Source organism: Ipomoea triloba, chromosome 5, assembly GCF_003576645.1.
Source record: "Ipomoea triloba cultivar NCNSP0323 chromosome 5, ASM357664v1".
NCBI lineage: Eukaryota > Viridiplantae > Streptophyta > Magnoliopsida > Solanales > Convolvulaceae > Ipomoea > Ipomoea triloba.
This window is the reverse complement of record NC_044920.1, coordinates 17,711,377-17,724,818: the sequence shown is the minus strand read 5'-3', so window position 1 is coordinate 17,724,818 and position 13,442 is coordinate 17,711,377. Positions and strand designations below refer to the sequence as shown.

Below are 13,442 nucleotides of genomic sequence, written 5' to 3'. Positions count from 1 at the left end.
GTCCTCAATGGACAAACAATTAAGAACAATGGAGGGCATTCAAAGAATAAAATAAATAATGAATCACAAATTCAAAACTAATAGAGAGATAAATGAAAAGAGTTAGGAAACCGAACCTTGAAGTCTTGATGCAATGAAGAAAAATGGAAGAAGAAAAAAAAACTTTAGAACCTGAGGAAGACAATAATGGTGCCCAAAAGTAAGGAAGTGGGGAAAAAATGGCAATTTGTTTTTTTTTTTTTTACTGTTGGGGTCATGGGCGGGGTCATGGCCGTGATGTTGGCCGTGACCCAGAGCTCTTTATATGCGAAAACGTACTGGAAACTGCGGAAATGGTCACGGGCGGGGTCATGGCCGTGATGGCAGCCGTGACCCTGAGCTCTCTATATGCAAAAAGTCCGTTTTTCGCGCCAAATGCCTATTTTCACCTGTAGATCAATCCAAAACATCCCCAAATCACTCCAACACCTAAACACATCATAAACACTCAATTTCCAAACCCCACTTTCTTAGAAGTAAAATAAATCAATTCTTACTCAAATATTTCCTTGCCAAACCTCTTGAAAACCAAATAAAGACTAAAATCTAAAATCTAACTAAAGCAAATAAATTAAATGCAATACAATAAAATGCAAGAAAGTAAAGGATAACATGGGGTGCCTCCCATGAAGCGCTAAGTTTAATGTCGCTAGCTCGACTCAACCTCTCAAGATCAACCATCATTGGATTGGAAAAAGAACATCCCATCTTTCCTAACAAATTTCTCTTCAAGATAGTGTCTCAAATGGTGGCCATCAACAAATTCCTTTATGCACAAGTCCACCATATTAACACTCAAGCATTATTCCTCCATGAACTCAAAATTCAAGCACACACTTTCACCAAATCCATTCTTATTTTCCCCTTGATTTTCCTTTCCTTGAGCAAGTAGGGAGAACCTTGGGTCTTCTTTATGCACTAAGATGAAGTAGGAACCATTGGACATGAAAATTGGCCAATGGGGGCCTCCACATTCAAAAACATTGACACCTCCCGGTTCCCAAGTTAGTCTAAAGTTCTCACCCAAGGGAGTGTCATTAAATGAAAGACATACCTCGTTTGTGCCACCAAATTCATCAACTATATCATTCTTGAGCACTTCTTCACTTTGACCATCTTCAAGTTGCTCTTTGTCACCATTCCCTTGCAACTCTACACTTTCTTCCCAATTCAAAGTGTCCATTTCAATCCCCTCATTCACTTTCTCATCATCATCATCTTCATCCTCACTCTCCTCTTCATCACCACATTCACTTGGAGTGAACAACTCATGTATAACATCTTCATAAGGACTTGAATTTTGAATGGGTTCTTGAGTTGTCAAGCCTTTTCCTTGAGCCTTCTAATCTTCCAATTGAGCCTTATGATCTTCCAATCGAGCTTTATTTTCTTCCAATTGAGCTTGTAACATGTTCATTTGAATGGTTATGTTATTCATCATGGACCTGATCATCTCCTCATCAATAGGTTGGCTTGCTTATGGAGGTTCTTGATAGAATGGCTCTTGAGGTTCCCATTGATTATTGGCATATTCTTCCTCACTTGGTCTCATGGGATATCCATCATCCTCAATGTCATCATCGGGTACAATAGTGCCTCCCCAACGCCTAGCCAACGCCAAAGTCTCCTCATCAATAAGTTTGCTTGCTTGTGGAGGTTTTTGATAAAATGGCTCTTGTGGTTCTTGATGTGCAGGTACTTGAATTTGGCCTTGATATTGAAAGTTAGGATCAAAGATGTAGCATCTTTCGGCTTCATGTGATCCTCCACATATGGCACACCAAAGAGGTTGTGGCATGAACATTGATGGTGCACCTCCTTGAAAAACTTCTTGATTCATATTGCCACCAAAGGTTTTTGTGTAGTGATCATATGAGGGTTGAGTGTTTTGGGAGTATGTTGTGTAATGAATGGGTGAGGGGTATGGATTTGGAGAGTAATCTTGTGGTGGATTGAAATCTTGTGAAGGTTGTGGGTAAGGATTTTGGTAGTTTGGAGTGTATTGAGAGTATGAGTTTTGAAGGTGGAATTGTGGTGGATGAATATTTTGGGATTGAGCATCATAGTAATGGTTAGGAAGTGGAGCTTGAGTTGTGCAAGGAATTCCATATATTGGTTGCCCTCATAAGATTGACAATCATAGTATCCTCCTTGATCCATCATGGGAATCCCTTTCAATCAAATCAAAAGATATAGACTTGTAGTCACATTAGCAACAATTTTTTTTTGTGTTTTTTTTTAAAGGTGATAAAAACTTGATCTCCTAAGAATTCACTAACTTTAATGCTAGAAATAAAACAATCACACAATACAACCAAATAAACCAATCCCCGGCAACGGTGCCAAAATGTGATGTGTATAAATGGGAGTGTAAAAGTGGGTGTGTTATGTCTTTCAGCTGAGGATTGGGGCTATGGCACGTATTGTGTGAATTATTAAATCCTAGGCACTAAAGTATTGGAATTCACTAGAATCCAAGGAAAATATGATTTAGGAATTAAAATAAAATAAAAGATGCAAATTAAATAAGGGATAAACTATATGATAAAAGAGTGGGGTCAGATTAGGGGTATTGCAATCTTATGCTCTAACAATCTTAGAATTAGGGAAAAACAATTAACCAAGGGATTTATTGGCAATGCACTCAAGAATTCAAGTTAGCTACTTTCGTAATCAATAACAAGAATTAGGCTAAGATTGCCCCACTTTCGTGATGCATAAATCATAACCTTAAACACAAAAGCATTATAAGCCCCAAATTACCCCTATTCTCATAGTAGGAAAAATTGGGTTGAAATTGGTAAGGCTGAGTCTTTCACCCAACTTTCGTTGTGATGAAATCCTCTCCAAATCAAATCAAATCAATAAAAGTTGCACATCAATTATCAATAAGAGGAAAATATAATCCAACTCAAACATAAATCCTAGGTAAACAAGTATTTCCCTTTATGCAATAATCACAAATCTAGCATCAAGAATAGCAATAGAACCCTAATCCAAACCCAAAAGCTAACTACTCATAGCAATAGAACCCTAATCCAAACCCAAAAGCTAACTACTCATGCATCATAAAAGTAAACAAAACAAAGCAATAATAAATAACCATAAACATTGCAAGGAATATAAAGGGAAGAGAATAAATAACCATAAACATTGCAAGGAATATAAAGGGAAGAGTAAACTTTACTGATAATGAAGAACAATTCCTACTTTAATCCGTGATTCCAAGCTTGAGATTAAATAATCTAATATAAAACTAATCTAAACTATACTAGGGAAATATAAAGAGAAGGGGAAAAATAAACTAAAACTAACTAGGGTTGGGAACTTTGTAAGGGAACTCCTTAAATTGTAGAGAATATGTAGAATAGGAGATAGATGGGCCTTTGGCCCATGAGACAATTTCCAATTCTTTTTCAATTCTTATTCTTGTTTCCTATTCTTTCTTGGTAATTTCCTTTTCTTCCAAAACTTGTCCAAACTACTCCAAAATTCTTCCTTTGCTACTCCTTGTGGATAATTCAACTCTTGGGATAATATAACACACAAACAATTCTCAATTTCATTAGGATAAAGAAAATAAGCATCAAAACAACTAAAATAAGGGGTGAATTATTGTACAAAATAGTAGATATAACCCGCTACTAACCACTTCATCAAATTTTGACTTGTTACTAATCCACTAGTAACAACTTCACAACATTTTAATTTGGTTTAATATAATAACAATGTTATTAATATATATATATATATATATATATATATATATATATATATATATATATATATATATATATAAAAGTATCCCCCACACACAGACACACACTAGACTGGTTCATCATATTTTGATGACGAGATGCTTGGTTGCTTCTTCTGCTGTTGGGGCATGGCATTGATTTGGAGCCTCCCTTGGAAAAAAGATCTCTTGATGGTCATGAATATTGTCTTCTCACTATAGATTGCATATAGTATCAATTGCAATACTCCAACACCACATCCAGTGGCATTTGGTACCTTTATTATCATACATATATAAGTAACATGTAATTAATTAGATGAAGGGAAATATTGAAAAAAGTTGTAATTTATGTCCCTCAAGTATAACCATTTATAAATGTCACTCTTCAATTCTAAGTGGTATAAATGTTGCCCCTCCTGAGGAACATAAATTACAATATACGGGGCAATATATGATGACAATTTGACAATTCAGGGACAATATTTATAGCACTTAGAATTGAGAGGTGACATTTATAATTGCTCTATATCTGAGGGACATAAATTGCAATATCCGGAATACATAAATATATATATATATATATATATATATATATATATATATATATTAATGATTAAGTATGCATAAGATTTTTCAAAAAAAAAAGTATGCATAAGATTTGGAAGTGCTAGCTTACATAAACAAAAGGGTCCATCTCAAGGAGGCCAAAAATGAGCCAAGAAGTGCCACATAGGAACATGGAGAAAGTCAAGAGGAATGGCATGAACTCTACACTCTTTGTCTTCATCACAACCCTCTGCACTCATCAAATTTTCATGAAGATGAAAAACTACTAAGTTTTTGTTTTCCTAAAAGAAATGTTCATTTTACTTTAAAATTTCAAATATAATGTTCTATCATATAATAGCATACAGGATGACAAATAATTACCCCCTGTGGCTATACTGAAAAGCTATATATTAATTTTTTTAATAAATTAGGCGTGGCTTATTTCAAATTTCCACCTTAAAATCTCAGGCAGTCTAGGTATTCATTTGTTTTTAAATTGGGAACGTAATTTTTTCTTTTTGGTGACAAGGGAAACCCGTAATCATTACTGATGGTATGCATTATATAATAGTTCGTAAATCACATATGAGAGATAAACCGCATTAAGAAGATCATTAATGACGAACAATATAATCTTACATTATAACTGATTTCCCAAACGCACCCGTGTTGATGGCAACTCATTTGCGTCAAAGCATAGAAAAAGTAAAATTAAGGGTGTGTTTGGTTTGAGCATGGAATCAAAATCGAAATCGAAATGAGAATCAAATATATATTTGGTAATTGAAATCGGTTTTGGTAAAAGTATTTTGTATATTTGGTAGTAGGGTGAAATTAGAATGATTACCAATATTAACGTTTAGTTATATATTGCTTTATAATCGGAATAAATGTTTTAAAAATACAAAAACAAAAGAAAAAATTAAGGCAATTGATCTTAAAAGTGGCGATGAAGTGAGTAGGCAATACATTGATGGAGTCGATGAAGTGAGGAGGCAACGAAATAAGGAGGCGATAAAATGAGAAAGGATAATGTTGATTTAAAATAAGCAGTGAGTTTAGTAATTATATGGATAATCAAATCCTATACTTATGTTTTAAAAAGTTGTCAATGAGTATGACTTTTATTTTTATTCTGTCTAACCTATATATATATTTTGAAAGAAATTTTTTAATAAATATTACTCCATATAATTTTATTTTATTTTCACAGTTATATAATAAATTACCCAAGTTGAATTATCGCACGAGACCCATATTCTTTTTGGCTCGGGCCCCATGATGAAAGACAAATTTTTCTGCAAACTATAAATACAAAGTACATTTTAATATGTACTAAAAGTACATTATTTGTGTACTGGATGTACATTATTTGATAGTATACAAAATAATGTATTTTTAATACTCAAATAATGTACTTTTCATAAATACAATGTACATTTTTAATATACTAAAAATATATTATTTGTGTACTGAATGTACATTATTTGATAGTATACAAAATAATGTAATTTTAATATTTAAATAATATACTTTCAAATAATATATTTTATGTACACAAATAATATACTTTTGGTTATCTTAGGTAGCATTGGGATTACAAAGTTAGAAGCCTTCAAGGATCAAACTGACAAAATTTTAAAAAGAGAGAAACCATCATTTTTTTTTTTTGAGAAGGGAAACCATCATTTGGTCTCTCTGTAATGGTTTAATTGACGAAATTTTAAACAATTTGAGAACCAAATTAGTTGAAATTGAAAACTAGGAACTAAATTGACAGTTGAGGGACCAAAATTGTGACTTCCCCTACTTTGATTCATTCAAAAAAATGTGACTCATAGTTTTTATATGTATGTTTCTTTTCATCTTTTTCCAATAAAATCAAAACTCATGACCGGAGTTTTACTTCATTCGAGTTCACTTAATTATTATCATTTCCTAGCTATAATAATAATGAAGTGCAACACACAAAAAAAATGACTACTAATTAATTAAGGTTGAGAAAGGCTAGAGGAAGATGAGAAGAGCTTACAATGACTGATAGAGGCGAGAAAAACATAATAGCAGTGGAGATTAAGGAAGCGAAACCGCAAAAGAGTTGTCTGGTTCTCCCATGGAAAACAAACACCGAAAGAAGCGCAACCGCAACGAATACTCCGACTACTAAAATAAGGAGCGCTCCAATTTTTCTCTTTTCGTTCTTTGGCGCAAATACTAGAAATATGACCACAAATGCTAACTCAATTACCGTTCCGATTCCATCAATTGTCGTCATAAGTATGTTGTTAGGCGACACAAAAGGTAACCCGTACCTGTCATTATCGCATACCAAATCATAATCATAATAATCTAAAAACTAAGTGGTGAGTGAAAGTTATACGCTTCATTTATGTCTGTTTTTTCTGTTACTTTTATATATATATATATATATATATATATATATATATATATACACATTATGCTATAAGAGTTGTACTATACAATATTTTGATAAAAAATATACCTACCATTATACCTTCCGTTATCTTTTCCAACTATTGTTATCATGCACATGCACCCACCATATATTTTCTTATCTTCTTCAATGGTAATAATATATAGACATTATATTTTGGAGTACTATATAAGTTATTTCCTAAAATTTATAAATTATATATTGGAGTACTATATAAGTTATTTCCTAAAATATATATATATCAAATTTATAAAAATGGTTGTTATTATTATTGATGCGCAAGAGTAATGCTAAGCAAATTCAAGGATCAAACCCTCAACGTTTTGTTAAGGATGGATAAGTCCCTTCGACTCAACTACACTCCAAATTGGTAATGTTGTTGTATAATACATTTATAATGCAGAACAAAAATAAACTATTAATTAAGGACATATTAGACCTTAACAAAAGAAAACGAATCAGGCAAAAAAATCAATACCAAATTAATGTCATTACTTCAATATGTTTAATTTGGTGTTGATACACAAAGAAGTAAAGTGTTTAAGTAAAAAATAGAATGAAGTGCTGAAAGAAGGGATAAACTACAAATACGCCATCGTACTATTTGGAAACAAGCAATTAGGTCATCGAACTCGAATAAAACTCAAATAAGTCACTGAATTTGAAAAAACAAAGCAATTAAGCCATTGAAACCGGAAAAAAGAGCAATTAACCCATTTTTTAAATTTTCAGCGACAACTTTCGGCGGTCGTCTGGCGAGGGCGACCAGTAATGGTCACCTTCCCCAATGAGAGGGCGACCATTTCTAGTCGCCCTCGCTGGATATGGCGACCGGTGACTACCGAGTCATCGCCGGTCGTCGAAAATTGTCACCGGTGCAAGAAGGTTTCGCCCGAAATTTTAAAAATGTGTTAATTGCTCTTTTTTCAGTTTCAGTGGCTTAATTGTTTTTTTTTCGAGTTCAATGACTTATTTGGGAGTTATTCAAGTTCGAGAACTTAATTTTTTGTTCTCAAATAGTACGATGGCTCATTTGTAGTTTATCCTTAAAGGAATATACCAAGCACAAAGCAGGCAATTGAGCAAGGTCATGACATAGGGCAATCCAGAGAACTCTTCCGTGCTCCTTTTCTTGATGATCCTCTTGAATGTAACACTACAATTTGTTTAAGGAACAAAAAAAAAAAAAAACAAAATCAAACATCAAGAAAATTAAATGTTGAAACTAGCAATAATGTAGAGAAAGAAAGAAAGAAAAAATCTGCACAAATTTCAAACATTTTAAAATAAGGAACATTACAATGACATATATAAAAATATTGTATTACCAAAATAAAAATAATGTGTATATATTTATAAGCTTGAACCCAAAAATAATGTGTATATTTATAGTTTTCAGAGGTTGTAGATGGGGCTTGGCCCCTGGGATTATTTTATTAGAAAGATCCTGATCCAGAAAGAATAATAGTCTTGGTGCAATAATTATTAAGTAGAACACGGTCTAAAAATGCATAAAATATATTATTTTAACTCATAACATACATTATTCTAACACATAAAATATATTATTCTAACTCATAAAATACATTATCTTATCCCAGAAATTTCATTATTCTAAGACATAGTATCCTGAGCAATAATACAACTTTTTACTTCCCCATTCATAATTGAAAAAATCGCTAGGTGCTCCTTGGGCATTCGAGGGGCGCCTATATTTTTTAATTTATTTATTATTATTTTTTCAAAATTTGTTTAATTTTTTTTTTATTTTTAAAGACTTGATAATTTTAAACTATTTAATACTTCTATTTCCTTGTCACAATTATTTGTTTATTTAAAATTTTGTCATTTTACAGTTTAATAAAGATGGCTAACATTTTTTCAAAAAAAAAAAAAAAGATGGCTAACATGTAATTTTATCATTACAACATATTTCTCCAACATGTAATTTTTTCCCTTCTTAGGTAAACTCTTTAAATCGAATAATAAAATTACATGTTAGCCATACTTATTAAATGGTGGAATTACATGCAAACTTTTTAAAAAATAAATAATTGCAACAAACAAATAAAAGTCAATAATATAACGTGAAAAAATAAAAAAAAAACTAAGTATGACAATATTTCAATAATTAACGAGGAAAAGTGAAATTTACACTTTTTATAACATTCATAAGTATTCATCTTTGTAGACTATTCCCATCCTTAAAATGATAGTAATTGCAATCGTATATGGCAAATTCACATAAGTTATTATTATTATTATTATTATTATTATTATTATTATTATTATTAAATCCAACAAGTGGATGCAAGGCTTTCCACTTGTCTGTCCTTGCATAGCCTCCACCATGCCATTTGGTAAGGTGGGGTCAATTAATTTATTTTACTAAAATAAAATGATAGGGTTGTTATTATATTATTATATTATTATATTATATTTGATAGTGTAGAAATAGTGAAAAAAATTGCAATAAAGTTATAAATATATTAATATTGTAGTAAGGTCAAATTAAAAAAAGTAGGAGAATATTGCAGGGATAGATATTGATACTCTAACATTATTGATAATTAATATAAAACACACTTCTAAATAAGCTAGGTTAGATGATATTCTAAATTTTCACATCGTAATAATATATTAGTTCAACAGTTTTTATTATGAAATTACCCATTTACATACACGGTTGCAAAAATCCCCGCCTAGGCGCTCCTAGATCGAGGCGAATTACTAACCTCTCTCTCTCGTTCTCTCTCTCTCTCTCTCTCTCTCTCTCTCACACACACACACACACACACACACACACACACATATATATATATATATATATATATATATATATTCTACAATATCAAATATTAAAAATAATAAAAGATGTCACACCTTCTATAATCGATTAATAAAATAAAAAAACCTTCACTTTTTATTCATTTTAAGAAAAAAGTCATTATAGTTAAATTATATTAACGGGACATTTGGTTGGAGGGGGGAATTAGGTGGAAAGGAATCGCAATTTCATAGGAGATGAATAATGTGAGAATAAAGTTGTAATTTAAATTTCAGTATTTGATTTGAAGAAATAGAATTACTGGGAATTTCTCCAATTATTATTATTATTATTATTATTATTATTATTATTATTATTATTATTATTATTATTATTATTATTATTATTATTATTATTATTACTACTATTATTATAAATCCTAAATGATCAAATTCAAATTTGCTTTTAAAAATTTATTTAACACGTTGTAAATAAATTGCATAATGAAAGCAATAAAATAGATAAGGAATCTCTACTTATTTGATTGATGTTGCCTACTAATTGACATTTTGTGTTGAGAGTAGAAGAAGAATATACACTATAATCGAAAGAGATGTCAAACATCAATTTTAAGTTAAAAAAACATATATATGAATAATTTTGTCTCAAAGTTAATTATTTTCTTCCTAAATCCATGGAATTGAAATACCAAGGGGTCATGGAATTCTAATTCCATGAAAATGAGGGAATTTAAATTTCGTGAAATTACAATTCCCTCCATCAAACAAAAGAATTTGCTTGCCTTCGAAATTATGTGGGAATTAGGTGGGAATAGAATTGTAATTTCCTCCAACCAAACGCTAAAAGTGATTTGAGAAGGTTCACACATATAGGTACATATATACACCTATATTTATATCTGTATGTATACAGTATACATGTATATTGAGAGAGGGAGAGAGGGAATTTTACATGGGTGCCAAGAAGATGAAAAAAGCAGTTCCATTTGCTATAACAAAAAAAAAAAAAAAAAACAATTAAGGGTCAGAATAAAAGTGTATTGAATAATTAGAAAAAAAAAAAGAGCCAAATTTTCATCTGAGAGAAGAAATGAACATACCAAAGATCCCAAAAGCCAAATGGAGAGTGCGTGCTACACCATGCATCTCTCTAAAGTCTAAACTAACACTCAACTCTTAAGTCTGTGCACTAATACACGTTTCCACTTGGGGCATTTATAGAGTTTTGAGGAATGATGTGGCAATTGTTATACTATGTACGGCTTCATTGTGAATCTTAATTAAAAAATTATGTGTTTACAATTAATAAATTTTGTACATACAATTAACACTTTTTGTCCCTACAAATAAATTGAAGACACATAACATGATAATTATAGATACATAACATGAGAACGACAGACACATAAATTGTTCACTACAGGTACAAAATATGTTAACTGCAAACATATAACATGTTGGTTAACATGACCAACATGTTATGTGTCTGCGGTTAACATATTATGTACCTGCAAATTGCAGTTAACAATTTATGTGTCTATAGTTATCATGTTATATGTCTGTAATTAGCATGTGATATGCCTTCAATTTGTTTATATGTACAAAAATTGTTAGGTGTAAATACAAAATATGTCAACTGATGATACAAAATTTGAATATTATTTTTAGATTAAGATCAATTATGTAAGGTAGACCCTAATCTATGATATAATTTGCAATGATGCGGCGCATGCTTTATAAGCTTTACTGTCTTGCCTTTTTTGATGAGAAAGACAATCATAAAATAATAAGCTTTACTGTCTCTCCTTATTTTGATGAGAAAGACAATCATAAAATTGCTATTTAAGGCCGGATTCGAGATAATATTCTCTAAGAGAAATAATGAGAGTTATTTATTAATTTTAATAAAGTAGAAGGGCTTAATGAGAATAATATATGAATTTAAATGGTCCAACTAGTCTAATATTAATGTCACTACTTTTTCTTTTTAAAGTAAAACTTAATTAATTCAATGAATATAACACAAAAACATCGTGAATAAACATAGGAGCAGTGACATATCACTCCTCCTGGTTCTCCTTGCAAATGCATGGCAGCCTAATTCACAAACTTCCTAACGAAATTGAAGCTCACGCCGCTAAACTGCATCATAGCTTCTTTAATATCAGGTATTAATGTCACTACTTTAATCACTCTATTATGACGATATGATCACTTGATCTCTTAAATAAAGTCTTTTTAAAATAGGATGTAACCTAGCAACCTTGGCCTTATAATTTGGACCCATAGATACTAATTCGACCAAACATGATTTTTAGTGTGAATATATTTCTCATATGAAAAATCTTTATCATTATCTAACAAATAAATATGCGTTAGTAGAATCTTGTAGCTTGTAAGTTGGAAAAATTATACCTAGACTACATGGCCTGCGTTAAAAGGTAAAACATTAATGAACATTCATTTTTAATTAATATACTGAATGTTTATTTATAATGTATTAAATATTAATTTTTAAATAGTATAAAAAAATCAATCTACAATAGATTAAATTTTTAATATATTAAAAATAAACATTTAACATATTAGTGATCCACTTTGATTCTATCTTATAATATCGATAATGGTACATAATATATTGATGGAAGCTGTGTAAGCTAAGATTATGTTTCTACTTAATTATAAAGAGGCAACTTTGTACTTCATCATTTTTCTTTATAAACATTATTGATATATTATTGACACAATGAGTGATGAGTCAAATCAAAATATCGTGTCGTGGCCACTTTAGGCTAACGGAGAGAGTGATTAGCCTTTGGTGCGGAAAAACCTTTAATTTAAAGTTGGGTTGGACTTTGCTTCCGTACAATTTTTTTCTTTACTAAATTATGTTGATATATATGATATTCAATAGTTATTGCATGGAATGTGGTCCACGCAGCTGTGTGAATTATTATTTAAAAATGATGTTTTGTATATTTTTTTATGCAACTCACTGCAACATACATTTTTATAACTCATAATGTACATTATTCTAAAGCATAATACATTATTCTAATTCATAAAGAGCATTACTCTATTCTAGAAGTTTCATTATTCTAACACGTAAAGTACATTATTCTAACTCATAAAATTCAACGAAATCGTTTTATTTGGACCGTGGTCTACACAATAATTTTCTATATGAGATGTGCATGGCTCGAAAGTGATAACTGTTACTCCGTACATACTAATTACTAATACAAAAATAACCAAATACATTTATATTAATCACAACCTTTATGCGCTATAACTTGAATGCAAAATAATAGTTAACATTCAATCGCATGTAAATCAAATCAATCAACTAAACAATGTTCATGATCATGGATTTTTAATTAAATCCATAGGAGACGTAATCTTTAGACTGAATAAATCAAAAATTGCTTTACTCTCTTATCTGTATACCTTAATCACATCTTGATGATATTGAAGACTGGAAAACTACTTATGATCCCTAGAGTTTTCATGGGTATTTATAACATATGATGAAACCATCTCTCAAGAGGAGGAATTGGAAATCTCCTTTTAGGAATGAGAAACATCTATCCTTAAAAATCCATAACATTTTCTAACATACATCTTTTAACCCTTATATTTTAAAAGAATGAGAGGGATGTAATTTCACCAGTAATTTCGCCTTTATACATCACTAATGATCACCATGAATACCTTATGAAATTACAATCTTTATTATATGAGTCAATGTTAGGAATAAATTATTCGAAACAATCTCCTACTTGATTCATATAAGCGTGACACCTTTATTATATGAATCTGTAACACCCTCGAAATTTAATTCCCAAAACTTACTATAAATATTATTACTAAAAA

The 13,442-nt window shown here is 30.7% G+C and overlaps 1 protein-coding gene across 1 annotated transcript; it reads right to left on the bottom strand.

Moving 5' to 3' along the window:
• Nucleotides 1-3,573: 3,573 nt before the first annotated feature.
• Nucleotides 3,574-10,743, bottom strand: LOC116021086 (bidirectional sugar transporter SWEET1-like). Its single transcript, XM_031261696.1, has 6 exons — nucleotides 10,670-10,743; nucleotides 10,522-10,558; nucleotides 7,843-7,938; nucleotides 6,360-6,639; nucleotides 4,455-4,574; nucleotides 3,574-4,053 (listed from the first exon to the last, which is right to left on the bottom strand). Exons 1-6 carry the CDS (start codon nucleotides 10,713-10,715, stop codon nucleotides 3,865-3,867), a joined length of 768 nt encoding a protein of 255 aa, XP_031117556.1. The 5' UTR covers nucleotides 10,716-10,743; the 3' UTR covers nucleotides 3,574-3,864.
• Nucleotides 10,744-13,442: the final 2,699 nt, after the last annotated feature.

Excerpts from the sequence above, each read along its gene's own strand:
- LOC116021086 (XM_031261696.1), bottom strand. The coding sequence starts at position 10,715 with ATGCATGGTGTAGCACGCACTCTCCATTTGGCTTTTGGGATCTTTG. Across the intron at positions 7,939-10,521 it reads TTCATCTTCTTGGCACCCAT|TGTTACATTCAAGAGGATCA; the intron begins GTAAAATTCCCT and ends AACAAATTGTAG. Across the intron at positions 4,575-6,359 it reads TCTCGCCTCTATCAGTCATT|AGGGTTGTGATGAAGACAAA; the intron begins GTAAGCTCTTCT and ends TGATGAGTGCAG.